Source organism: Schizophyllum commune (genome assembly GCF_000143185.2).
Source record: "Schizophyllum commune H4-8 unplaced genomic scaffold SCHCOscaffold_14, whole genome shotgun sequence".
Classification (NCBI taxonomy): domain Eukaryota; kingdom Fungi; phylum Basidiomycota; class Agaricomycetes; order Agaricales; family Schizophyllaceae; genus Schizophyllum; species Schizophyllum commune.
This window is the reverse complement of record NW_026089551.1, coordinates 231,525-256,097: the sequence shown is the minus strand read 5'-3', so window position 1 is coordinate 256,097 and position 24,573 is coordinate 231,525. Positions and strand designations below refer to the sequence as shown.

Sequence of the window (24,573 nt, the reverse complement as noted above, 5' to 3'; positions counted from 1 at the left end):
TGGGTGGGCGCCACCGAGTGGCGGGCCCTATCGACGGGGGCGGGAGCCGCTCCCGATGCGTGGGCAAGCGCATGGCCTCCGCCGAGGCACGGCGTCGTAGGCCCCGCCGCCGTCGGCCTCGACGTCGCCTCGACGAATCCGATGTTGAAGCCCAAGTCCAGGCAGTATCCGCAGGCCCTCGGCGAATGCCGACGGAACCGGCCGATCTCCCGCGATCGTGATCCGTCACGTCTGGGTGCGCGCATAAAACGACGGCGAGCGCGAGTTGTCTTCTCCCATATCCATCTCACCGAAACTATAATGGTCCAAACGAAGAACAAGGTCTGCCTGATGTACGTGGCTTGGTGCTATCGGATGGGCGCGCGCTGACGGGGGAACAGTGTCCACGATGGCTGGGGCATCGCGGAGAAGGAGGGCATTAAGGGCAACGCCATCGAGGCTGGCGACACGACCAACATGGACACGATTGCAAAGGAGCACTTCTTCCGCAAGCTCTACGCGCACGGCACTGCCGTCGGCCTTAGCGAGGGGCTCATGGGCAACTCCGAAGTCGGGTACGTGGCGACATCTCCCTCCCATCGCGCGCGCTGACGGCGGGTAGACACCTGAACATCGGCGCTGGACGCATCGTCTGGCAGGACATTGTGCGGATTGACGTCGCGATCAAGAAGCGGGAGTTCCACAAGAACCCCGCGATCCTCGATAGCTTCAAGCGTGCCAAGGAGGGCAACGGGCGGTTGCACCTGCTCGGCTTGGTGCGTGGTACGATCTTATCGGTCGAGGTGACCGCTGACGACTGAATAGGTCTCCGACGGTGGTGTGCACTCCCATATCAACCACCTGTTTGCGTTGCTGGAGACGGCGAAGGAGGTCGGCGTGCCGCACACATATGTGCACTTCTTCGGTGATGGACGCGACACCGCGCCGCGCTCGGCGTCCAAGTACGCGCAGCAGCTGCTCGACTTCATGAAGAAGGAGAATTACGGCGAGCTGGCGACGATCGTCGGCCGCTACTACGCGATGGACCGCGACAAGCGCTGGGAGCGTATCAAGATCGCCGTTGATGGGCTCACGAAGGGCGAGGGCGAAGTCAGCACTGCTGCCATTGACACTGTGGAGGCGAACTACAAGAAGGACGTGACGGACGAGTTCTTGAAGCCCATCATTGTCGACGGTGACGAGGGCCGTATCAAGGGTGCGTGGACACGTCGGTTCTCTTGAACTGCGAGCTGACCTATCTCGTAGACCATGACACGCTGTTCTTCTTCAACTACCGCTCTGACCGTATGCGCGAGATCGTTACTGTCTTCGGCCTTCCGGACAAGCCGATCGAGCTCGACATCCCGAAGGACTTGCACATTACTACTATGTCCAAGTACAACCCCGAGTTCACCTTCCCTGTCGCCTTCCCGCCCCAAAAGATGACCGACGTCCTTGCCGAGTGGCTCGCGAAGCAGGGTGTTCACCAGGCGCACATCGCTGGTACGTATCCCTGACGCACCCTCGCATGTTCCGGGCCCGCTAACGCACGTTCGCAGAGACCGAGAAGTACGCGCATGTCACATTCTTCTTCAACGGCGGTGTCGAGAAGCAGTACGAGAACGAGGAGCGGTTCATGATCCCGTCGCCCAAGGTGCCCACCTACGACAAGCAGCCCGAGATGAGCGTCCAGAGCGTAGCCGACAAGGTCGCCGAGGTCGTCGCGTCGCAGAAGCACGAGTTCGTGATGTGCAACTTCGCGCCGCCGGACATGGTCGGGCACACGGGCGTGTACGACGCGGCGGTGAAGGCGATCGGCGCGACGGACAAGGCGGTGAAGACGGTGTACGACGCGTGCCAGAAGGCGGGGTACGTGCTGCTCGTGACCGCGGACCACGGGAACGCGGAGCAGATGCTGAACCCGGACACGGGCGCGCCGCACACGGCGCACACGACGAACAAGGTGCCCTTCATCATGGCGGGGGAGAAGAAGGGGATCGAGGGCGTGCAGGGCTTCAAGGAGGACGAGGAGCTGGGCGAGGAGGGCGGCGCGCTGTGCGATGTGGCGCCGACGGTGTTGGATCTGCTGGGGTTGCCGCAGCCGGAGGATATGACGGGGCGTTCGTTGTTGAAGAAGAGCGCGTGAGCGTAGGGTTGCTTGAGGATGCATGGACGCAGAAGTATAGAATCTTGTAAGACCACAATAGAGTAGATACTGACGGATTAATGTGCTTGATAGAGGAGTAAATGATGTATGAATACTGTTGAAACTCAAGCGTTGTCAATGAGAATCACGAAGCCGAAGAGGGCAAGGGAAGCAGGCAATCAATTGAACCACAGATCGAACAGTACAAGGAACACAGATAGATGGGTAACAACAACGGCAAGAACGACATGTAAGAAGAAAAGCACTTCGAGCATCCCATTCAAGACCTGCCCAGGTTCAGGAGTTCCTCACTCGCGCCCGACAGGCGCTCGAGCTTCTTCTCAAGCTCTTCGCGCTTCGACGCCGCCTGCGGGCTCTCCTGGGCATACTCGCGGCAGAGGTGGTCGCCATCGGGGCCGTTGACGTGCAGGCCGGCCATGAGGGCCGAGTACATCTCGCGCTCGATGCCGTATACGAGCTCCTGGTCGATGGCGAGGGGGATATTGTCGACGAAGCGCTTGTACGCAACTATATACAGCATCAGTTCCATGAGCTCGACAGCGGCGAAAGAGAGAAGGCGCCGAAGACCTACCCTGGAAGTACGCGCGCACGTCGGCCATGATCTCAATCGCCGGCTCCATCTCGTCCGGCGGGAGGAGCTTGGGGATGTCCTCGGGCTTGACGCCCGCGACGCCCAGCTCGACGAGCCCGGAGAGGATCTTGCTGATCGCATCCTCGTCCTCGCCCGCGGGCACGTACCCCCTGATGCGCTCGATGAAGTCGCCGTGCTCGCCGGCCTGGCGCGCGCCCTTGTAATGCGCGAGGAACTTGTCGCGGTAGTCGGCGAGGTAGTGCGTGTTGAGCGTGAACGCCTGCCGCTCGAGGTCGGCGAGCCAGTCGATCTTGTGCTTCGCGCCCTCGAGGCAGGCCTTGACGAGCTCCTGGACGAGGAGGCTGGGGAAGGGTGAGCGCATGCGATAGATGCAGGAGAGGGGCAGCCTACCGGACGCGTTGCTCGAGCAGGCCTTGCCCGAAGGTGCCGAAGTGGTCGTGGGTGAGATTGCGGACTCGCACGGCGAGGTCGCGGTAGACGGCGTCGCAGAGCGCGTACGCCGGTGCGTTCCAGTGCCGGGTGAACCGCGTCACGTAGGCCTGCTTGACGACCCACGGGAAGTTCCCTGGAAGCTCGCGCGTGCGTGCTCTGTAAGCCCCTTGATCACGAACATTCACGGACCCATGCACCAAATCACTTACTGCACCGCAGCCTCCAGAACCTCGTCGATGAAGATCTCCCTGCCCTCCTCCCCCTCATCCTCCGCCGGCTCGTCTTCGTTCTCTAGGAATCCGGGCGACGAAAACGAACGCTCGCTGGCGAAGCGGCGCTCGTATGGGCGGAAGGCGGGTGCACTGCCCCGGATGGCGCGCCGAAACGTCTCCTGCGCGGGCCGCAGCTTCTGGTGAAGACCGTCGGGGTCGGGCACGCCGGCGACTTCTGCCGCGACCGCCTTCGTGAAGGCGTGGACGAGGCGCATGATGTCGGCGCGCGGGTCCGCAGATGGAGGGGGCGGAAGCTGCTCGAGCATCTCGGATACACCGCGCAGGGCGGCCTCAATCTCGTCGTGGATCTCGGGCAGCCTGAAGACAGGGTCAGCGAGCGTCGAAGCGCTATACTGAACGCGTGCACCCACCTCTTCGCAACCAGATCCGAGAGAATATCGCTCAAGCGCTTGATGAGGTTCGTCGTCCTCAGGTACTTCTGATACATGGCGTCCATCTCGCTCCACGGCGGCGTCGACGAGAAGAAATTGTTCTCGCTCTGGCGCGCCTCCGCCCAAGTGATGCCCTGCTTGAGCTCGTGCGAGCTGGGCTGCTTGACGGAGAACCAGTTGTGCTCGAGCGGCTCCTTCTCGTTCTTGATGAAGGAGATCCAGTGGTGCTCCTCCCCGCTGGGAATGCGGTCGGGCTTGGTGAGGACGCCTGATGGAGGTGTGACCAATTTGTTGCACAGGGTAATGCGAGGGGATCGTACCGACGGTGCGCTTGCCATCGGGGTCGAATTCTTTGGCCAGGCGATGCGCGCCCTGATTCTCGAAGTCCGCTGTGGAATGGGGTATTACAATAGGTTCAAAGGGAGGCATGCACGAAGGACGTACTCTCGCAAGCGACGGTGAGCAGGATAACACAGCTCGGCTTCTTGATGTACGACTTGACCAGGTTTTCGACGAGCGCGATGTCGTTCGAGTTTCCCGAGCGCCCGACGCTAGCAATCAAACCTGCCATCGCACTCAGTATATCGTAATCAAGCAGACGACCCCAACTCACCAGGCAGATCACAAAAGCTCAGGTCCGCGACCTCAGGACCACTGATACGCAGCTCAACGCAGTTGCTCGAGAACGTCAGCTGCCCCTCCGGATCCGACACCTCATCCGACTCCGTCGTCAAGAAATGGTCCGAGCGCATCCGGGGATTCAGGATAGCGCGCTGAGCACGACGGAGTCGGTCCTCCACCTCCGCCTTGTCGTAGATGACGTCCCCGAAGGCGACGATGCGCGCCTGGCCGAGAGCCTGTCCGTTCTCGTCGACGGTGAAGCGGAGGGCGACGCTGCATTTCCAGCGGCCTTCCGCGCGGGCGAGACGGCATTCGGTGGGGCAACTGAGAACGGCGTCAGAGAGGGTGATACGTGAGGGAGGCGGAGTAGGGCTTACCGCGTACAGGTACCCGCTGCGCGAGGGAGGGTGACGCCGGAGATGGACTCGATGAGGGAGGATTTTCCAGCGCTCTGAGACCCAATTACGGCGATCTGGGGGAGGTCTGAGGGGTATGATGAGAACCGAAGGGGGCTGAAGTTGACGAGACGAACCGATGTCCATCTGGACACTGCGAAATAGTCAGTGCATGAAGTATCACTGGAGTAGAGAGCACACACCCTGTACTGTGTAACTTGTTGACCAAGTCCAGCATCGCCCGGCGACCCTTGCCAACGGTGGGATCGGAGAGACCGACGCCAGCATGATCCCCATTGTCAGACCCACTGAACGACGAGGAGTAGCTGGCCGTGTCGCTGGTCTTGGGGGTATCGGTCATGGTCGTAGTAGAAGGAGTCGACTTGAGAACTGAGACGAAGTAGGAGGCGCTGAGGCAAGACGAAGTGGAAAGTGCTCTGAAGCGAGGCCGCCAAAGCCCGCGCCTTATGAGGGAGCCAGGGTGGCCGTCAGTTTGACCACTACCTGCCTCGTGCAAGGAGGCAATCAAGCGGATCGCAGGAGAGCCACAACGTAACCTTGTACACTTTAAGCGCCTTCAATAAGCGCCCAGGTGCCAGACCTTCTCTGGCTTCGCACATTGCACGGTCAGAATGCGTACATTGTCAATGCTGATAAATGTTTGGCTGTCGTTAACATCACGACAGCAAAGCACAAAAATCCTTCGTGAGCTGAGAGTGAGCCCGAGGAGATACCAGCATCTTGGAACGCACATACCAGAAATTTGTCGAGGAATGTACTTTGCTGACGACGATCCGCGGTGGAAGAAGCTCGAGAAGAAGACGAAAGTCGCCTCCACCCAACAAGCCCAGAAGCCAGAGGCGTGCCTGTTGTCATCCGTCGTCCACAGACTGCCGAGTAAGGATAAAGCATGTGCGTGGCAACCACTCCTGCGGACTCCGAGCATGGTCCCGGCAGGCTTGATGTAAGCATCATTCAGGATGCCCGCCGGCTAGCCTGATACTCCATTATGCATGCTTCGCCGTAGCGAATCCAATGCGCTCGTTCGTAGTATCATAAACGCTGTAGTAATGCCTGCAGGGCCCCATCAGTCACCAAGCCGAACAAGTGACCCACGCCACTCACTCAAAGAACTTCTGCCCCACAAAGAAATTCCCTTCTCCCGCTGTGCTGACAAACGACCAGTGCGTGCCCTCCGGCAGCCCCCACACAGCATACTGGTCCTCGGGCACCATATACATATCCGGCGTGAGGTCGAACTGGCGGCCGCCAATTGTGAACGCGAGCACGCCCGTCGGGCGCTCGTCGAACCGGCTGAGGTAAACCTCCTGGTCCCAGACGCCCCCGGAGAGGGAGAGGAAAGGAAAATAGACGTCGGGCGGGATGTAGATGTTGGTGGTGCCGGTGTCGAAGAGGCCCTGCCAGGTAGGCGTGCCGAGGGATTGGTTGTTGTAGGAGACGGCGTCGATGGGGGCCATCCAGCTGCGGATTTGGCCGTCGCGGGTGAGAGCGGGAGCCCAGGTGATGTCGCCGGTGTAGCGCGAGGTGTCGACGCCGCCGACTGAGGAAAGTACCAGCATATATCGAGGTGACGACGGAGCGGAATGATGTACTCACTCGTCACCTCCCCGTTGACAGCGTACGCTGTCTCGCGAGGCAGAGGCTCGAAGTAGACACCGAGCACTTCCTCATCGATGCGACCTTGAGCGAGCAGGTTATTCATCAGCGTGGGCACAAGCTCGACGCCGTCGACGGTGTTGTTCGTCTGCAAGACCCCACCCAATCCCAGGATACCGTCGATGCCTTGGTACCCGTATCCCTCTTCATACGCCGCGACACCGATGGACTGGTTGTGCACAGTGAGGTCTCCGATGGTGACCTAAGCCTCGGAGATGAGAAACAGCTGGATATATGCGTGAATAGAAGGCGTACCGTGTCATACCATTCGGTCCCATTCATATAGCCGGAGCCGTAGGTTATCTCGGCGAACTTATTGGTGCTGCGAAGGTGTCAAGTTCTGGTTCGGGCCGAGTCGACGATGGCAAGGAAAGACTTACTTTAACGCGTCTACACCCGGAACGTACGTCCGATTCGCGCCAATCCATGTGTTCGACGACCCGGTATCGACGAGTAGGTTGAAGGTCTGTTACCGTCGCGCCGGTTCAGCTGTAATTTCGGGATTGAGAGAGATGAATCCTACCTGTGTACCAACAGTAACATTCGCGAAGTAGTTCTTCGCGTTGTTGCCAACTGGGACCGCCGCCGCCGCTATCAGTAAGGGCGCGCCGAGAGCTGCTACTGCGCGGGACAACATGAAGGACATCATGAAAGTTGCAATCCGGAAAGCACTGCTCATCGAGGACCCTTTAGGAGCGAAAAGCCTCGGCGTTGGTGCGGCCGTCGTATGTTAGACAAGGTCGCTCTGAGCGGTGTTCGTCGATAACCGCGGTCCATTGAGAGCCGCACACGTCAAGCGGCTGAGAATTGGTAAGTATGCCCGACGAAAGCCATCCATATGCTTTCACCAGCCAGCGTCAACCCAAGGTGCCTGCGGGCGCTTGAGCTCGTCAATGATCCCTTTAAAGCCCTTCAAGGAAACTGAGACTGGAGCGAGCAGCAAACAAAATATATTGCAAACATGGTATACCCGGCGCTGCAGCGATGTGGTAGTCGTCGAGCATGGGGATGATGGTCGTTCGTGACGAAGAGTGGTGGGACTTGCCGAACTCGGAAACGTAGAGATGGCATGTCACATGTGACAATGATCTTCCCACGATCATGATCGCAACTCGTCACGGTTCATCTTCAGGTCGTGTGCCAGAGTGCCCATCGAACATTTGTACAAGTGATGAGCTCGACGCTCCCCGAGTCTTTTTCACGGCACATGCTGCTTTCCTGGGAGCTATGTTTAGGAGCCCTACTGAAATTTTCGTAGGTGCTGTAGCATGCGCACATGAAGCACGAAGCAAGAGAGCAACGAAAGACGAATAAATCCGTACGCGTAAAATCCAACGATCGACATATCTCAACTTCAGTCAATCGTCTGTTAAGTCGATCACCTCGCCTTGAATGAACGTCGACACATCCTCAAGCTTCACCCGGTCGTTGCCTTCCTGTCTATATAACCGCAGTCGCGCCTGACGAAGTGCCTCCTGCGCGGCTTGTCAGTAAAGGGTTTCATTAGGAGTAGAGGCGGAAGCAGAAATAGAGGTGAGATGATAAGGGGGAGTGGAAGCGGAAGCGGAGTTCAATGATTTCCTTGACGCACGCACCTCCGCCTGACGAACCGCTTCTCTGTCGCGCTCTATTGCCTCAATGTCCACAACTTCTCGCTTCAGAGGTCGCTCGTGTAGTAGATCCTCTGATGCCTTGCGCTTTCGACTCTCCGCCGCTGAGGACACATCTGCGATTTGTGAACGCGCTGGCTTTGTGTCCGAACTCAAAGGGTTCGTGTCCGCGATTTGCGAAGCGCAACTTGGTGCGATACCCTTGGCGCGCAGGACGTCTGAGTAGACATCAGCTGGCAGACCCAACCGACAAACACTCTGCATACCTATGCTGCGATAGTGGAAGGTGAACGTGGCGATGGGATTGTCGTCTAATACCTCCGAAGCAATGCTTCCTGGTGACGGAATCTTCTTGGCTTCTCCCAAGCTACGTACGCGTCAGCACAATTTGTATCAAAGGTGCACAAAGCTATCCACTGACACGACGACATGGGCGAGGCCTTTCTTGGCCTTCTCGTGAACACGAGCGGGCACAAAGCCCTGGTTGAACGTTCGCCCCTCTCGCGGCCTCGTATCATCCAAAAGACGAGCCCTCCACACTTCGAGGGTTATCTCTCCATACTTCCGCGTGTCGGCCTGCAGTATGTCGTCGTCGTCTGGTCGGAATATAGTCAGTATACGAGCCTCTGAGCCAGTGGAGCAGCCTCTTCGTACCTGTTAGCTTTAATGCACCAAACTGCACCACGCGGCGCTCTGTCAAGGAGACGCGCACATCCCTGTGCCAGTGCTCGTCCGACGCAGAAGAAGAAAATATCTTTCCGTCGCTCCGCTGTATACCGTCGATGTAGAGGGAGGTACTGAGGCAGCACTTCGCTCGCGCTTTCTTGCCGGGATCGCGGCAAACGACCTGGAATTGCTGTTCGGCAGTTGGGTGCACAAAGTCAGAGCACATAGCGAGCAGGTCTTATGCACATACCTGCCCAACCTTGGAGGGTATCCATGCCGAACATGTCTTGCTTCCTTCGGTATCACAATGCTCGACGCCGTATTCCTCCAGTGGCTCGAGACGACCGTCCACGTCCACGCAGACCTGGCACTCCAGATTCCCAATGTTCATCCTGACGGAGGCAACAGGGTAAGTTTCCGCGCAGCTCGTGAGTCGGCAGCACTAATACTACGCGCGCGTGACGGAGAACTTATAAGCCCCGTTTGAGAAACGTGACCGCGTTCATTACGTGAGCCACGCGAGCTGGGCGCCCACAACGATCAACAGCCACAAATATCGGCAGCCACCGTCATGTCGCTCACGCCATTTGTAAGGTATATGTACGCTGTTGTCAGTTTACCGCGTGAGGCATGAGGAGAGTAGACAGATAGTGATATATGAGTGCTCACGTACAGAATCCGAGGACTCGAGAGCATTGCCATGCACGGTAAGGAACGAAAGCAAGATACCATTACCCAAGGATATCGTACATGAGCGCACACTATATGAACATACAGTAAGTAGATAGAAGTACATGAAAGCGGCGGCGTTTTTGGAAGTACAGACGCAACACGGAGTGGGAAGTCCAGCGAGGAGACGCAGCGCGTCGTGGGTCCGACAAGGGCACGACGCACTGGGAGATACAGATACAGAAACGCGTCGATCCTCGGTAAGTTCTGAACGCGTCAATCTTCTGTGAGATCTATCACCTCCCCGCTGATGAAGCTCGTAATCTCCTCAATCTTGACTTTCTTATTGCGCCGGCGCTGCTCAAGCTCCTGCTTCGCGCGGCGGTATTGCTCCTGTGGGGAGTGAGCAACACGCAAGTAAGATAGATACTGCGACGCGCACCTCGATCTGGCGAACGCGTTCCTCAGCCTCGTCCAGTGCCACGAGATCGATCTCCGTCTTAATCTCCGGTTTGACGTCCTGGGCCTCGGGCGTCAGTGCCTCAGATGCGCGGCGTTTGCGGCCAGCGCCGGGCCCTGGGCTGCTGGAGGATGAGGTAGCGGAGGGACCGACAACTGGGATGTCGGCTGCAGGGGAGGGTGATCTTAGCGGAGGAGCGATGCCATTGGCACGAAGCATATCTTCATAATGATCAGACAAAGAGGATGTTGGGTTCACCGGGAAACGCACTGATCGTCCTATACCGAAAGATGAAGGTGGCTAGCCGTTCTACGTAGTCGACATCTACACATTTCCTTTTCGGAACAGTCTCCTTGGCGCCAAATCTGCATCACAAGCGTCAGTCTCCTCCTATGATGATGATGTTTTGCCACGCACTTGACGGCAAGCTGGAGGCCTTTCTTGGACTTCTCGTGCATCTTGATGCTCTCCTTCGGCTCGACGCCTTTGAATGGCACTTCCTTCCCAATCTTAACGCGCCAGACGACGACCTCAATCTGCCCGACGTCTTTCGCGTCCTCCCCCAAGTAGGCGTCGTCGTCTGTGGGATGTCGATGAACATTTAAAGTGCAGGCGGTGCTAGATGACGGACCTGTGAGCTCCAGTGCGGCGAACTGGAGCGGCCGCCCCTCTGTTGCGCTGATATGCGCGTAGGACTTATGTGCCTCGTCGCCCAAGCGCCGCGGGACTTCGAGAATCCCCCCACCACAGTAGATGCCGTCGATTTTCAGCTTGCCAGTCGTAGCTCGCGTCCTGTCGGGGTCACGCCAGTTGACGCAGAAGGCCTACGGTTCGTGTGAGCCAAAGGAAGCACCTCAGAGCCTGCGACGCGTACCTGGTCCGGCTCGGACGCAATCCACGCAATACGCTCTTTCTTCTCGTCGTCCTCCTCGATGCCGTATTCCTCAAGTCGTGCGCCATTGACGGTTATCCAACAGGTCAAGTTATCGAGTTGCATCTTGCGCTTCGCGTAGGATATTTGTTGTGAGAGCTACAGTAGACAAGCAAGGCCACAGAGGAGCCGGAATCAAGACGGCTGGTGCAGCTGAGTAGCCCAGAGACCTCGGTGGCGTGAGAGTGCAATGGTCGATGCGCCCGCCGCCCGGAATGTGATTCTATCACGATCACATGGTCGCGTGCTTTCCACGTGTAGGACCCGCTGACCTTCAACCGGCCACCGCGACATCGATTGCTTGCTTCTGTATCTCAACTTGGAAAGGGGCCGGAAGACGGCCATTGTCACAAGGAGATGCAGCGAAAGCATAAGTGAGGTTCGTATGATTACTCGTCATACATCGTGCCCTCAAGGTCGAACAACTGTTCGATTGTCCAAGCCATCACTTTATCGAGTCTGATTAGCGCGTGCTCCATTCTCCTTCATCTACATCTCGCATAGACTCGTCAAGCCCCCAACCACTAGATTGGCACAGCTCACATGATGAGACGCCACTGTTGCCCCTCCGACCCATAACCGACGTGATCCGTGGCTGCTGCTACCTCGACTCCTTCAATCTTCACACATTGGGGAGGCACTTCCTTAAGGGCTTGGCGCATGTGATCAGTTATAGGGAGCGCTGGATCGACCTTCGGCAGTGCGATGGGATATTGGGATGGCATGGGGGCAATTCCGCATGCGCGCAGCATATCTGCCAGACGACTAAACGAGTGAAAATGGGGTAGGGAGGACTAAAAGCGCACCTATACTTCGATAGCGGAAGACAAAGCTGGCTATCGGTGCGTCACCAACCCGCACGATGTGTTGGTCGCGAGACGCCGGATACAATATGGGCGCGCCGAATCTAGCAGCGCGGTCAGACAATCGTTCGTCTAGCAGATGGAATGGAGAATAGGCTTACGTGACAGCGTGAGTGACGGCCTTCTTCCCCCTCTCGTGCGCCAGCGCAGGCGGGGGTACAGTATACGAGTTCGGGACCTTCTTGCACTCTGGCCTAATGTCGCAGCGCCATATGTCGACGGCGATCTCGCCGAAGTTACGCTGTCCATAAAGGAGGTACGTATCGTCGTCGTCTGCCAAGTGCGTGAGTCTAAGCTTGTTCACATAATTTAAGCTTGTTCCCCGAGCGCAAATTCTCCCCAAGACCACATGGACCATCACCACTCACCGGTCAGCCGCAACGCCCCAAACTTCAACCTCCGGAGCTCCTGCGGACCCGTGCGTACGTACTTCTGTACGCACAGTTGCTCCCCTTTCTTCAGCATGTGGCCTTTGTACTGGGCGCCGTCGATGCGCGGGTAGGAGCCGGTCACGCGCATAAACTTTGGGTCGTGGTAGACGATGGAGAATTCCTGGGAGGAGAGAGGGGGGGGCGGAGAGGGGGTGAGGGAGGAGAGTGGACGGAGAGGGAGGGGAGGAGAGGGACGGAGAGATAGAGTAGAACGTCAGTTCATGCCACTGCCATCCCGAATACAATGGCAAGTATACGCACCTGATCAATCCTCGAAGGTATCCACGCCATACAAGTCCTCCCGTCGGCGGAGCGTTGCACGCCGTACTCATTGAGTGCCATCCCGCCTTTCACCTCGATCAAGCATTCGATGTCGCCCACCTTCATCGTGTTACGTTGATAGCAGGCCGTGAAATCGGTCGGAAAAGCAGGTGGCAGAGCGAGGATGGGTGGCGTCGAGCACTAGCGTCGTTAGAGATAGAAAACGCAAAAGCACGAGACGTATCCTTAAGTACGTGGGCATTGGCCACAGACCCGCTGCCACCGCGAAGGTCTGAACATCAGACACCTTTGTTGGCTTACCTTTGCGACTCACTAGCCGAACAACGCCTCAATGGGTCATTGGTCCGCGTAAGTTCGTACAAGGAGCAACGTCCATCGCGCATTAGTATTACAATCGGGTCATGGCACATAATTACATTTCTATTGGCTGCTTCTTTCTCTACTCTTCGAACTTGAACACTGGAGAGAAAGTCAGTCACCCGGTCGTACAGAAGGCTGGATATATACTCACCGCACGCTCCGCTACTAGGCTTCGTCGCAAAGATCGCATCCTTGAGCTGAGCCTCCGACAAAGCCTTGTACGGCTCATACTTCGCCTTCACCTGCTCAATGAAGCTCTCGACCTTATCCTCCGAGACCAACGACACAGAGCAGCCGCCCCAGCCCGCGCCAGTCAGCCGGCTCCCCCACGCACCCGCCTCGCGCGCGATGCTCGTGAGCGTGTCGAGCTCCTTGCACGAGCAGTTGTAGTCCTCCGCGCAGCTCTTCTGCGACTCGTTCATTAGCGCGCCGAGCTTCGCGAAGACGTCGGGCGGGCTCTGCAGGCAGGTGTCGCGGAACTGAAGCACGCGGAGCGCCTCGGAGAAGACATGTTTCGCGCGCTTGTAGAGCTGGAAGCGGGTGGCTTCGACTAGAAGGACATGTAAGCGATCGGGGGTGTAAGTCAGTCGACGGCAGAACGCACCTTCGACCCAGCTAAGGTATACGTCTTGGAACTCCTCCTTCGACAAGCCGGTCAACTCGATCATCTCCTCGAGCGTCACGCCAAGCTCGCCCTCGGGCGCATTCTTGGGCTTCAAGACCTCAATCTCCTTGTCCATCCGCACGAGCACATCCCTGAGCTCGCCATCGCTCATCGGCTTCTCCTTATCCTCCTTCACCAACCGCCCCACGACCTCTCTCAGCGTGATCTTCTCCTTCGGCCCCACAGGCAAGTTCAACGCGCGCGCCAGCGCCCTCGCTCCAGCCAGTGTCTCCACCACACGCAGGTTGTAGTTGAACTTCGCTGTGACCGCCTTGTCCGACACAACGAGGCTGTTGGCGATGACAAAGACCGCACCAGCGGGGAGTGGGGTCGGGTCCGCGGCGAGCTTCGGATAGAAGGTGATGTAGAGCGCCGCTGAGGGGGTGGAGATGACGGACGCTGCTTGATCCATACCGCCACTGTTGACGCCAACCCGCTGTTCGTTCTGCATGGCCATGCCGACGAGGGCGCCTTTCGTGAGGCGGGTGGTTTCGGGCTCGTCGAGCTTGCCGTTGACGGAGAGGAAGGCGAGGGTGCTGGCGCTATGGGGTTGTGAGTATGAGCGCCGGAATGATGGGCGACTGGCTTACACGACCATCGCAGCGCTCGAAGACAACCCGGACCTGTAGAGGGACAATGAGAACGGCGAGTGAGAATATTAGCGCAGTGGCGCACCCTGCGGGAACCGAGCCGGTGACCAGGAGATCAACAGGGACCGGAGGCGCCGAAGACGAGGAGGCAAAGTACTCGTTTAGCACACCCTATTCGATCGTTGAATACGGATCTCGGACATAAGCGAGAAGTACGCACGTAATATCCGGCCTTCACATAGCTCTCCCAGTGCAGCTCCTTCGTGTCAATGTCCAGCTTCCACGCGCGCACGGCGTCCTCCGATGCCGCCAACTTGTCCGACTGCAAGAGCGGCGCAAACGCTTGCGGACCGTACTTCTTGGCCAGGTTCTGCGCGACGACATGTCCGGGCTCCAACTGCACGGAGCCCGCCTTGCTCGGTGCGCACGCGATCAGGATGTCGGATTCGACCGCCATCGGCTGCACGCCGAAGAGCGCATAGTCGATGTGCTCGCCTGTAGGCGCCCCGTACGTCAGCGCTGCCCCCACGCCGTACAAGACCTTCCTTGCGCACCTATCAAACTGGAATTCGGGTATAAGCCATGAGATCGACGCCGATCGCGCTGATCACTCACTTGACTCTTCCGGGCGCACGCGCGATGTACTTGGGCTTCCCCCCAAAGCGCTTCTCGAACTCGTCGATCAAGTTGTTCCAGCGGGGGGCGTGGCTGGCGGCTGTCCCGAGGTTGTCATACAACTCAGACAAGCTTGTGTAGATGGGGATTGGTGCGAGGGCAGCCATGATGATGGGGGTAGGTTTGTGGGAGGATGATGGTGCGGGCTGGGAGGTTTATATACCGTTCCTGACCAATTCTCGGACCACAGAGCCCAGCGGCGAGGTCGGCGCGGGTGTAGACTCAACAAATCCGCATGCCCCGCACCGACCCACATGACGCACTCCGGTTGATCGACGCCGTCTCACGCTCTGTTTTGGGCTGAAGAATTCGGGAAAAATAAGGACGCTGCGTAGACTCGCTAGGATGGCGAGTGCGCACCTTTCAGACGTTCCCCAGAACCCTACGATGCATCTCCGTAGTTCGAAGAGTTGGGGGAGGCGGGGGCCCCGGACCGCTGCCCGCGGGGCGCGCCCGGCTCAAGACGACTCCGCATGCTCTCGAGCGTCGGTCCGGACATTGTCATCGTCGGAATTGGTTAAGGGGAGCGGCCCAGTCACCGCCAGATTGCGCGCGACCTTGGAGGCTTGGACGGCCGACTGGACGATGATGGCGCAAATCAGGACGACTTCGCGCTTTCAAGCGAAGCTCGATCGTGTGCCCATGACCACGTCAGGAGAGGAATAAGTGCGAAGATAGCCCTCGACGACTCTGTGGAGGGAGACGAGGGCTGGGGTTTGCCGGTGTCGGCCAAAGGGCGGGTTGCATTCGGCGACACCACGTGAGCCACGTGCTGCGCGCCTGCAGCCACCCACATAACCGCGGACTGGCCGACGTAACGGTGACTGCCGCGCCTTGCGGCTAATGCGGGATGAGGGTGATGCGACTCGGGACGGCTAACATCAACGCGAATGCAGGATGTGCTCCGAAGAGCTATAGCATCGTGGAAAGCGCGCCGTTAGGCTAACGCCAGAGGAGCACACCTTGCGACTAACGCTCTGATAGATGATGCGCCCTAAAGCACTAGCATCGACGATAGATGAGTGATGCGCGCAATAAGCTAACGCAGGAATGAGGGTGCGCCCGAGGGCTAACGCTGGATCGTTCGGGAGGATGAGTAGAGTGGTAGAAATGGATGTATTGCAACTGAGATCGCGTATTTGGAACGCGTAAGACGAAGGGGAGGTGGGTGAAGGTCGTGTATTGATGATGTAGGATAGGTGGTGGCATCGTGATTGCGAGAGGCAATTGTGTGCCTGCAAAGAGCGACTGAAGGGTCGCATATACTGGGAGAGCGCTCTCGGACGGCCGCGGTGAGACACAGCAAGCTGACGCACTTGTAGGTCCTCGGTGCCCATCAACTGGCTGGGCTCAGGTACGATGAGCGTCGAGGCTTGGTTATGGCGTCTCTTAGATATTACGGGGTGGCGCCTGCGTCGTCGTTCTTGCACAAGTGGATAGAAAAATGGACCGAGGGGTATGCCAGGAGGATTGGATGATAGCCCGCGGGGGGTCCACGATCGACGAGCCCCGGTGTCCGATCGCCTCAAGAAGCAGGTGTATGCTGGGTATATGCGCCTCGAAAGGGCCTGAGAGCATGCCGACATGGCTTCCCGCTCGTGTGGAGGCCCTAGGTTGTCGTGGTTGTAAGACTAGACAGGCCAAAAGAGATACGACTGCAGGAGCCTCGAGGCGATGGAGGGCAGAGCGGAGAAGCGATCGCGGCCGACGCACTCACCCTGTTTATCTGGAGCGCGCACGTGGAATGCACGCGAGATATGTGATCAGGTCCCATCACATCACATTGCTCCGTCCTTAATGAACGCGTTCACGGCGCGCCCTTTCCCCTTACCTCCCACTTGTGCGCACAAGGACCTAGCTTTCTGAGGCATTTCGACTATTGATTCTGATTACTCACAAGCTACGAACTATGAAATTGGGTCAACTGAGCTGCTGGATCTCTGTCGGCGGCATATATCTCTCGGAACATGGCGTCGAGATCGACGAGGACAAAGGGGAATCATCTGCATGGGTTCCTTCCAAGCCGGGATGGGTGCGTTACATACTATACAGCTGCGCCTCTATATCTGACAACAAAATCAACGCCAGTCTTTCACTGTCCATTGGCACGACCCCGATAGAACACGCGCCACCAGCGGTCGCATCAAACTGGATGGAAAGGACTATGGCGGAACCATACTCCGAGAGACACGTTCCTTTGACGAGATCAAGAAATCCTCCGTGAATTTTAGCCCCACGGAGGCGCGTCCCTTCCATTTTTCCAACCTCGAGTTCGCAGGCGCGTCCTCCCTTTGTTCCCCAATGATCTCCGCCATTTACCAATCTGCACGACTTTTAGACAACGACACCCTTCTGAAGAAGGAGAGCGACTGTCTAGGCTCTATTACGCTCAGAATCTGGCGTGTTAGCGTTGTGGGCCAGGCAGAGTACAGCGGGAACAAGGTGTCGGATTCCATAGCTTGCCAGATGCACGAACGAGCGAAGAATGGCCTCGAGTACGCAATCAGGTATATACGTCTTCAATAGCTTCAGTCATTCCGCGCTGACCTGTACAGGTTTGGGGACGTGCGGAGCGCGCCTATTCGCGGCGTCGAAGTCGATTATCTGGATGAAACGCCGATCGCCACCTTTACCTTCAGATATAGGAGCCTAGGTAAGCGCAAATCGTCGTTCAAAGTCCAAGATAGTCACACTTATCTCCTGCAGATACATTATGCTCCAAAGGCTTAGTGAAAGCTCCCCTCGCAGGCCCACGTTCGGACACACCTGCCCGCGCGTCATCAAACACTTCGTCTGGTTCCACTACATCCACTACATCCGCTCCTACCAGTCGTAAACGGCGCGCATCTGCTCTGGACTCGCCAGAGCCGGAGGAGATCCAGGACGACAAGGCTGATACTGTCACTATTGTCCATTTGGAGAAACTTGAGGACGAGCTTCGGCAAGCTTATGTGCGTACCTTCGTCTTGCTCGTTCATCTAATGTTTTGTGATGATCGCTACATACGGGATGTCTGACAACTTCCTAGGCAAACTTCTTCAGCCACAAGGGAGCCAGGAAGTATCTCCGTAAGGCAAAGAGGGCGAAGCTGGAGGAAGGAACCACCGCCAGTAGCGGCGAGGTTGTGGACCTGCCCGAAGTCCACGAATAAACCGTCGCCTCAGACCTGCTTACAGCTACCCTTCTTACAACACGCTGTATACAATCCACCCTAGATGTATCATTTCTTGTATCCATATTAACGTACATAGTCCTATGTAACTCCACGCCGCCACTCGCGGCCAGTGTGACAGGCCCGTGACCGGCCGAAGCCGAACCCCGTTAAGGTAATTCACTCTTTGCTTCTCTCCATCACGGACCTACAACTCGAGGCAACCTCGCTGACGCACGACGCTCCCTTTGTCTTCGTGTAAGTCTTTTGCATCTGTCTCAAGGTGCTTCAACACTGTCGCGAACTGCTTTGGCCGTACCGTCTACTTGGCTATCGCATCTGCTCGCCCTCCGCCGCCATGAAGTGCAACAAGCTTGAATGCTACATCACGGCGGACAAGCAACGACTCGACGAGTATGGCGTTGACTTGAACGAGGAAGAGAACACGTGCTCGACATGGATACCTTCGAAGGCCGGGCAGGTAATACGTGGATCTTCAGGTGACTGTGTGGAGACTTACCACTCCTACCGCTCCTTCAGGACTTCGCTGTCGTTCTCGCCGATCCTCAGAAAGCGCATGCGGCGGACAGCTTGGAGCTCAACCTCTTTTTTGATGGTGTCAGATGCGAGGACTCTGTCGTGCCGAGTGCACACTCTTCCAAAGTCTCTACCTTGCGCGACACCATCGTATCTGAAACCGAGCGCCGCAACTTCCAATTCGCTGCGCTGGAGCTCACTGGTCCGTTCTTCCTCACGCTCCAGTCTCTAACTGACTCTCCTGACCCTCGCCGAAGACGATGACTCGTTGCTCGGGAAGAGTGTCCAACGCGCAGGCGAAATCAAGCTTGAGGTATGGCGCTGTCGCGTGACAGGCAAGGGGGGCTACTTGCGCGGGAAAGCCGTTTCGGGCCCTTCTAAAGTGCACGAGAAGACAAAGAAAGGGCTCGCACACACTGTGGGGTGAGTGAAGTCTAATCTAGCCCGCGCTCCTTCTAGTACTGATCAATGTGTTAGGTACGGTAAGGCTGAGAAGGCGAAGCGAAACAGATCGGTTTATGCCGATAAGGTGGGTCAAAAGCCCATTGCTACATTTACCTTCTATTATCGTAGCCTAGGTACTTTCTCATCTTCACCTCGCAAGCATACAGCTGATTTGTTGCCTTAGACATCCTCCGCGCCAACGGCATCGCACCGAAACCCGCTGAGGAAACCAGATCAGAGTCGCGCTCCCCATCGCCAGAAAGCTCGACTGCGAGGAAAGGGAAGAAGCGCAAAGCGTCCGACGAATCCGAGCCGCAACAAAAGAAGATCAAGCCTGAGGTCGTCGACATCGAGGAGTTGCAACGGATAGAAGACCGAGTGCGGCAAGCGGAGGTTCGTATGGTTGCTCATTTCCGCGTCTCATCACCGCTTCTTCTTTTCATAACTGTATCTTCTCTCTTGTCATTGCACCTTCGTTCGCTTGCTGACCGATCTCCGCTTATACAGGAGGAGCTCCGCAAAGCCAGACTCGAGATGTATCGACAGCGCGGGAACGAGCGGGTGAAGCTCGAGGATGTGTCGACCTTCGTGCCTGGGGAGGTCATAGACTTGACGGACGACTGACGAGGGCTTTCTGGCACTTTTATACCCTTCGCCCTTTACGCGTCATATGATATTCCCCGAGTTATCGGTCCTCATAGACACTGGCATGACGGCGATGCTGTCGTCGCCGGACATACAGTGCCAGCACGCTCAAGCTCTTTTGGCAAGTCACAATGCACTCTCGGCCATCCGAGGTCTTCCAATCTACTATCTACCGAATCCTTCGCTCTCCGGTGTGGCAGTATCAAAGTCGCATGGCACGACAAGCCACGACGCGGTCGTGATCGGCGACAGCCCACGCGGGGGTTACGGCATGTGTCTCTCTGGAAGCCACGCTGCCGGCTCTCTCACCATCGTGTTGAACCAGTACCGCGACAGCCTCGATTGCAGCCCGGCGTAGACGTTACCGCATGCACTGTGGTCGAACACTAGCTCGGTAAACATCAGTGCCTCCGAACGAATTCGCTATGAGGATAGGGAACCTCGAGTGCTGCGTCAAGGCCGACCTTAAGCGCCTCGAGGAATATGACGTCCGCCTTTCTAAGGACGGAAAGAAAGGTACCGCATGGATCGCATCCAAAGTTGGTCAGGTCTGTTTTCTTCATTCTGCTTTCACCGGGCTGCAGTAAGTCTTACTCCATTCCCCAAATACTCGAACACGTAGGAGTTCTACCTCGTCTGCGCTGACCCTCACAAGCGCACGCGGGCGACATGCAGCCTCGACGTTGAGGTGGAAATTGACGGCTTGAAGAGCGGGCTGCATATAATAGAGAAAAACCGCAAGACGAATAAGATCTACATCCGGGACGTGCTCGTGTCGTCGACGGAATCACGTAAATTCCAGTTCGGCGCATTGGACCTCACTGGTAAGTGCACTACAGCCTCGTTGCGCGTCTGCATAACTCACCTCGCTGAAGATGATGATGCGTACCTTTATACTAGTCAACGTCGCATTGGGGAAATTGTGGTCAAGTTTTGGCGCTCCTGCATCAATGGTTTGAACGATGAGATGGACGCAGATACGGCCGTTCAGGATCCCACTCCGGTGCATGAGAGAGAAAAGAAAGGCTTCCTCCACGTCGTACGGTAAGCCAGTTCTCTGGTCGGCTCTTTGGTGACGCTGACTAGAACGCCGCAGGCTCGGCAAAGTCGATACCATCAGCGCACAGTCGGGAATTACTGCGAGGAAGTTGGACGATGAACCCCTGGCCGTATTCACCTTCTACTACCGCGGGATAGGTCAGTCATATTTGCTTGGGTGACTACTCGTTCCTGAGGTCCGTACGAGATGTCCTCCGCGCCGATGGTATCGCGCCGAAGCCTCCCTCCGAGGAGCTTGTGTCGCTCTGTTCCACCTTGGAGTTTGCCTCCACCTCTATCCCGACCGCAGTCAAGCGCAAGGCGTCAGAAGAGCTGCTTCCTGAGCTTCCAAAGGTGAAGGTCAAAGACGAGGAGTTCAAGCCCGCGTCCAGATTCATTATACAGCCTCATACGCCGGCTTGGACTACGTTTGAGGTACGGCGACTCGTGATCTCATAATATTATCTTACGCTGATCTGTCTGAAAGCCTTTGTGGTATACATCACAGCGTGTTGATTGCAGACACGGAAAAAAAGAAGTAGTGAAGTCCGAGAAGGCATCCCCTTTCGTTCCCGGTGAAGTCATCGACCTCACTGGCGAGTGAGGCGATGGAGATGAAACTGGAATCTTCCTAAGTCCTACCTCAGTGCTACGTGCTGCTCGGTAGTGTCAACCTCTTTCTTGGATTTCTTGAATATCTTGAATCATGCTTGCTGCAGCACGAGTTTCAAACACCTATTGCCTTCTTACAACCTATCGCACAAGCAAGTTATCATTTTAGATGAGTGCTAAGGATGATTTCGATGGCGTATCGTTGCCCCGCGAGCCGTCGACCCAAGTCCAACCTCGGCGAACGTGATAATCAGGTGACAACCGTGACCCGTGGGAAGTTTTGGGCGGCTAGGTCTTCGGCACCTTGCTTCGAACGTCCATCCTCCCCTTTGTCCCCTCACTTCCAGACCGCCGGAGCCTCTTTCAACCATGAAGATTGACGAAATCGACTGCTGGATTGAGGCGGAGGGAGAGGCGCTCGACGAATACGGAGCCGAACCGTCCGAAGAGAACAAGACCTGTGTGGCATGGGTTCCTTCGCAAGTTGGCCAGGTGTGGTACTCTCAGCATAGCCCCCGTCTTCATCTGTTGAGGGCATGTAGAAGATAGCCATCCGCTGGCGCGACCCAGCGCGGACGCGCGACACAGTCGGCTACGTCGCCGTTGACGGCGTTGGCTGCGACGGTGTCGTAATGGATACTTCTCGCACGAGTGACGAAGCGACCTTCGACCGAGTATACGAGTCCGAAACTGGCTATAGAGACCTCAAGTTCGGCGAATTGGCGCTGACGGGTATGCGGTGGCTTGTCACGAGCTATTGACCAAGTGGCGCTAATACACATTCTCCAGACGACGACGCGTACCTACAAAAGGACCAGCTCAGCGTCGGGGAGATCACTGTTACTGTTTGGCAGTGTAAATTGGCGGGATACGAGGATTTTATCCCTGTTGAGGCAGTTGCTGGGCCTTCAAAGGTGCATGAAAGGGCGAACAAAGCACTCGCGCATAGCGTCACGTACGTTGCTAGGTGTATTTGAGGTTATACTCATCACTCTGACCTTGGCCATCTAGTTTCGGCGAAGTCAACAACGACGCCGTCCTAGCCTTTACTGCGAACATCGTCGACATAAGCGCGGAGCCCCTCGCCGCATTCACCTTTCGCTATCGAAGTTTAGGTGAATAATTCCTTTCATCGGGCATACTCAGTGCCGTCTAATATCTCATAGACACGCTTCGCGCAAACGGAATTGCGCCCACACCCGAATCACAACCGACTCAGACTGAGTCTCAGTCGCGGTCACCGACCCCGGGACCTTCAGGCTCAGGCTCAGGCTCAGGCTCGCGCGGTGAAAAACGCTCAGCATCGCGTACGCTGTCGCGCGGGCCTGAAGACGTGAAGCCAGACATAGTTGACTTGGAAGAGCTGGAAGACGTGGAGGCCCGTGTACGAAAGGCGGAGGTGCGTTCGAAGCCGTCCATAGTTTCCACCAGGCTGATTTTACTTCACTACATAGGAAGCGCTGCGTCGAGCGCGATTTGAAGTGCAGCAGAGAAAAGGCAATAAGAGGATCAAGCTTGAGGACGTACCGGCTTTTGTATCCGGAGAGACCATTGACCTAACTGAAGACTGAGCGCCTACTAGTGTACGGGTTGGTAGTCTAAGTTCTTTCCTTTCATGCGTACTATAGCTTAGTGTTCGAGGGACTCTGCTTCAGATAGTGTATTGTACGTCTAAGCCTCTGTAAAATATATTCCCAGTCTTCTTGCTCGAGAAGATATATTACTGCACAGTTCGCAACAGCGCGCGCCTCAGTGCACGTATGTCACAAGAACGTGATCTGTGACAGAACGCGATTCGGGAGACCGGCGATTATTCCGCGCCTTGTCCTGAACAACGAAGACACATCGCCTTTACCGTATCCGCTGAGCATTTGCCCAACACTCGCCTCAAGACCTGTGCTCCGCCAGAATTAGCTTGAAGCTACTCAACAACCTGAAGCTTCCTGGCAACATACTTCCTCACCATACTGCTCCGCGCCACCCACCTCGTACATCCGGACTTCTAACTCATAAAACTCGGAACACCGCTTCGATCACCCATCATGAGACTTGGAGATATAGATTGCTGGATAGAGGTCGACGGGAAGTCTCTCGATGAATACGGCATAGAGCTCTCCGGAGACCTGAAGAAATGCACTGCGTGGATTCCGTCGAAGGCTGGACAGGTGCGTGCCATCGCTCCAGCATTCTTTCCTTCGGCTGAGGTCTACCCGCGCTAGGAATTTGCCGTATCTTGGCGAGACCCTTGTCTCTCACGGGCTACTGTAGGATACGTCTACGCAGATGGCAAGTACACTTCTGGCCGTGTCATGAGACCAAATCGCGCGATGGTGTCTGCCTTTGTGGACGGCACCTATACCTCCCCGACGCAGCTGCGCAAGTACCAATTTAGCGACATGACGCTCACGGGTAGGGGCTTCTCTTACCATTCTGCAAAGGCCTGACTTACACTATCTGGAAGACGATGATTCGTACCTCAACAAGACTTCTCAAGAAGTTGGCGAGATTACGGTCAAAATCTGGCTGTGTACCGTCGGCGCGCACGTTCCACTATCGGTGAAGACACTAGATGAGCCGTCCAAAATGCACGAGAAGACGAAGAAAGGCCTTGCGCACAGCGTCGGGTGAGGACACGCATCCCTCCACATCACGGAAATCGTCTAAGGCAGCCGCCAGGTTCTCGACCACGACGCAGCTACCACAGCCTGTCTCGGCCGTCTCGGTGCAGACAATAGGCGCATCGCCCATGGCGACGTTCACGTTCCGCTATCGCAGCATTGGTGCGCGCTGCTCATGCGAGACGTTATGTGGCACTGACGCCCTCGCAGATATGCTGCGCGCGAACGGAATTGCTCCGATGCCCGCGCCGGCTGCGGTCCCACTGGCCCGGAAGGCCAAATCCCCGAAGCCAGTCGCCGGACCTTCGCGCGGCCGTAAGCGCAAGGCCGCGAGTCCCTTGACCCCAGAGCGAGACACTAAACGAGACGTGAAGCCTGTTATCATCGACATGGACGAAGAGGACGAGGCCGAGGAACGCATCCGCAAGGCGGAGGTACGTTGTAACGGTCTCTGTGCATGCACTTGGCTGACCTCTTCCCAGGACGAGCTCCGCCGCGCCAGGCTTGAGATGCACCGGCGCAGGGGCAATACGAGGATCAAGCTCGAGCAGGTGTTGCCCATTCTGCCTGGCGAGGTCCTCGACTTGACCGAGCTCTCGGACTAGTGTTACTTATTCTACTTTCAATTATTCTAATACTTCAGCCTTCTGGCCGCGTTTCTCCTATATTACTCACCCTAATCTACCTTCCTGTGCCTTGTAATATACGTATAGCCTGTTGTTGTATATGTGCAGTGTCTGTTCACCAGTTCTAGTTATGCGGTGGGTTGCGTAGTGGAGAATGCCATGCAAGTCCCGCCG

The 24,573-nt window shown here is 56.8% G+C and overlaps 12 protein-coding genes across 12 annotated transcripts; 7 read left to right on the top strand and 5 right to left on the bottom strand.

Annotated features, from left to right (window-relative positions):
• Positions 1-179: 179 nt before the first annotated feature.
• SCHCODRAFT_02642663 (cofactor-independent phosphoglycerate mutase) lies at positions 180-2,296 on the top strand. Its single transcript, XM_003027202.2, has 6 exons — positions 180-332; positions 381-554; positions 602-755; positions 805-1,195; positions 1,246-1,482; positions 1,539-2,296. The coding sequence occupies exons 1-6, from the start codon at positions 301-303 to the stop codon at positions 2,123-2,125; spliced, it is 1,575 nt and encodes a 524-aa protein (XP_003027248.1). The 5' UTR covers positions 180-300; the 3' UTR covers positions 2,126-2,296.
• On the bottom strand, positions 2,285-5,154 carry SCHCODRAFT_01135046 (uncharacterized protein). The gene is made up of 10 exons (XM_050341087.1): positions 5,052-5,154; positions 4,833-4,938; positions 4,448-4,779; positions 4,279-4,398; positions 4,155-4,223; positions 3,814-4,102; positions 3,380-3,760; positions 3,129-3,326; positions 2,718-3,079; positions 2,285-2,653 (listed from the first exon to the last, which is right to left on the bottom strand). Exons 1-10 carry the CDS (start codon positions 5,086-5,088, stop codon positions 2,406-2,408), a joined length of 2,142 nt encoding a protein of 713 aa, XP_050197386.1. The 5' UTR covers positions 5,089-5,154; the 3' UTR covers positions 2,285-2,405.
• Positions 5,155-5,360: 206 nt separating this feature from the next.
• Positions 5,361-5,835, bottom strand: SCHCODRAFT_02106909 (uncharacterized protein). The gene is made up of 2 exons (XM_050341817.1): positions 5,607-5,835; positions 5,361-5,551 (listed from the first exon to the last, which is right to left on the bottom strand). Exons 1-2 carry the CDS (start codon positions 5,794-5,796, stop codon positions 5,478-5,480), a joined length of 264 nt encoding a protein of 87 aa, XP_050197385.1. The 5' UTR covers positions 5,797-5,835; the 3' UTR covers positions 5,361-5,477.
• Positions 5,835-7,394, bottom strand: SCHCODRAFT_02642657 (acid protease). Its single transcript, XM_003027028.2, has 6 exons — positions 7,051-7,394; positions 6,908-6,993; positions 6,783-6,849; positions 6,468-6,729; positions 5,976-6,411; positions 5,835-5,924 (listed from the first exon to the last, which is right to left on the bottom strand). The coding sequence occupies exons 1-6, from the start codon at positions 7,171-7,173 to the stop codon at positions 5,858-5,860; spliced, it is 1,041 nt and encodes a 346-aa protein (XP_003027074.2). The 5' UTR covers positions 7,174-7,394; the 3' UTR covers positions 5,835-5,857.
• Positions 7,395-7,885: 491 nt separating this feature from the next.
• On the bottom strand, positions 7,886-12,544 carry SCHCODRAFT_02519383 (uncharacterized protein; the record flags this gene model as incomplete). Its single annotated transcript, XM_003027027.1, has 17 exons — positions 7,886-8,002; positions 8,123-8,355; positions 8,404-8,504; positions 8,559-8,733; positions 8,792-8,984; positions 9,054-9,195; positions 9,539-9,564; positions 9,773-9,865; positions 9,915-10,099; positions 10,203-10,297; positions 10,350-10,512; positions 10,564-10,756; positions 10,807-10,962; positions 11,719-11,770; positions 11,828-11,999; positions 12,095-12,278; positions 12,419-12,544. 17 exons carry the CDS (start codon positions 12,542-12,544, stop codon positions 7,886-7,888), a joined length of 2,406 nt encoding a protein of 801 aa, XP_003027073.1.
• Positions 12,545-12,814: 270 nt separating this feature from the next.
• On the bottom strand, positions 12,815-15,170 carry SCHCODRAFT_02642646 (Galactokinase). The gene is made up of 9 exons (XM_050346287.1): positions 15,089-15,170; positions 14,669-15,028; positions 14,608-14,615; positions 14,274-14,548; positions 14,139-14,224; positions 14,054-14,086; positions 13,404-14,005; positions 12,951-13,349; positions 12,815-12,898 (listed from the first exon to the last, which is right to left on the bottom strand). The coding sequence occupies exons 2-9, from the start codon at positions 14,833-14,835 to the stop codon at positions 12,879-12,881; spliced, it is 1,590 nt and encodes a 529-aa protein (XP_050197384.1). The 5' UTR covers positions 14,836-15,028; positions 15,089-15,170; the 3' UTR covers positions 12,815-12,878.
• A 1,366-nt stretch (positions 15,171-16,536) lies between these two features.
• SCHCODRAFT_02556117 (uncharacterized protein) lies at positions 16,537-18,023 on the top strand. Its single transcript, XM_003027201.3, has 5 exons — positions 16,537-16,760; positions 16,817-17,235; positions 17,284-17,381; positions 17,435-17,679; positions 17,757-18,023. The coding sequence occupies exons 1-5, from the start codon at positions 16,638-16,640 to the stop codon at positions 17,877-17,879; spliced, it is 1,008 nt and encodes a 335-aa protein (XP_003027247.1). The 5' UTR covers positions 16,537-16,637; the 3' UTR covers positions 17,880-18,023.
• Positions 18,024-18,071: 48 nt separating this feature from the next.
• Positions 18,072-19,666, top strand: SCHCODRAFT_02642638 (uncharacterized protein). Its single transcript, XM_003027200.3, has 6 exons — positions 18,072-18,360; positions 18,420-18,618; positions 18,674-18,839; positions 18,894-18,994; positions 19,045-19,253; positions 19,368-19,666. Exons 1-6 carry the CDS (start codon positions 18,238-18,240, stop codon positions 19,482-19,484), a joined length of 915 nt encoding a protein of 304 aa, XP_003027246.1. The 5' UTR covers positions 18,072-18,237; the 3' UTR covers positions 19,485-19,666.
• A 137-nt stretch (positions 19,667-19,803) lies between these two features.
• On the top strand, positions 19,804-21,275 carry SCHCODRAFT_02642636 (uncharacterized protein). Its single transcript, XM_003027199.3, has 6 exons — positions 19,804-20,053; positions 20,128-20,329; positions 20,381-20,549; positions 20,602-20,702; positions 20,752-20,978; positions 21,031-21,275. The coding sequence occupies exons 1-6, from the start codon at positions 19,931-19,933 to the stop codon at positions 21,145-21,147; spliced, it is 939 nt and encodes a 312-aa protein (XP_003027245.1). The 5' UTR covers positions 19,804-19,930; the 3' UTR covers positions 21,148-21,275.
• Positions 21,276-21,477: 202 nt separating this feature from the next.
• On the top strand, positions 21,478-21,733 carry SCHCODRAFT_02642635 (uncharacterized protein). Its single transcript, XM_050346286.1, has one exon. It carries the CDS (start codon positions 21,525-21,527, stop codon positions 21,702-21,704), a length of 180 nt encoding a protein of 59 aa, XP_050197383.1. The 5' UTR covers positions 21,478-21,524; the 3' UTR covers positions 21,705-21,733.
• SCHCODRAFT_02556108 (uncharacterized protein) lies at positions 21,478-22,891 on the top strand. The gene is made up of 5 exons (XM_003027198.2): positions 21,478-21,887; positions 21,945-22,110; positions 22,167-22,270; positions 22,322-22,554; positions 22,610-22,891. Exons 1-5 carry the CDS (start codon positions 21,788-21,790, stop codon positions 22,724-22,726), a joined length of 720 nt encoding a protein of 239 aa, XP_003027244.1. The 5' UTR covers positions 21,478-21,787; the 3' UTR covers positions 22,727-22,891.
• An 88-nt stretch (positions 22,892-22,979) lies between these two features.
• On the top strand, positions 22,980-24,538 carry SCHCODRAFT_02642631 (uncharacterized protein). The gene is made up of 6 exons (XM_003027197.3): positions 22,980-23,320; positions 23,375-23,564; positions 23,617-23,779; positions 23,832-23,935; positions 23,984-24,207; positions 24,256-24,538. Exons 1-6 carry the CDS (start codon positions 23,198-23,200, stop codon positions 24,376-24,378), a joined length of 927 nt encoding a protein of 308 aa, XP_003027243.1. The 5' UTR covers positions 22,980-23,197; the 3' UTR covers positions 24,379-24,538.
• The last annotated feature ends 35 nt before the right edge of the window (positions 24,539-24,573 follow it).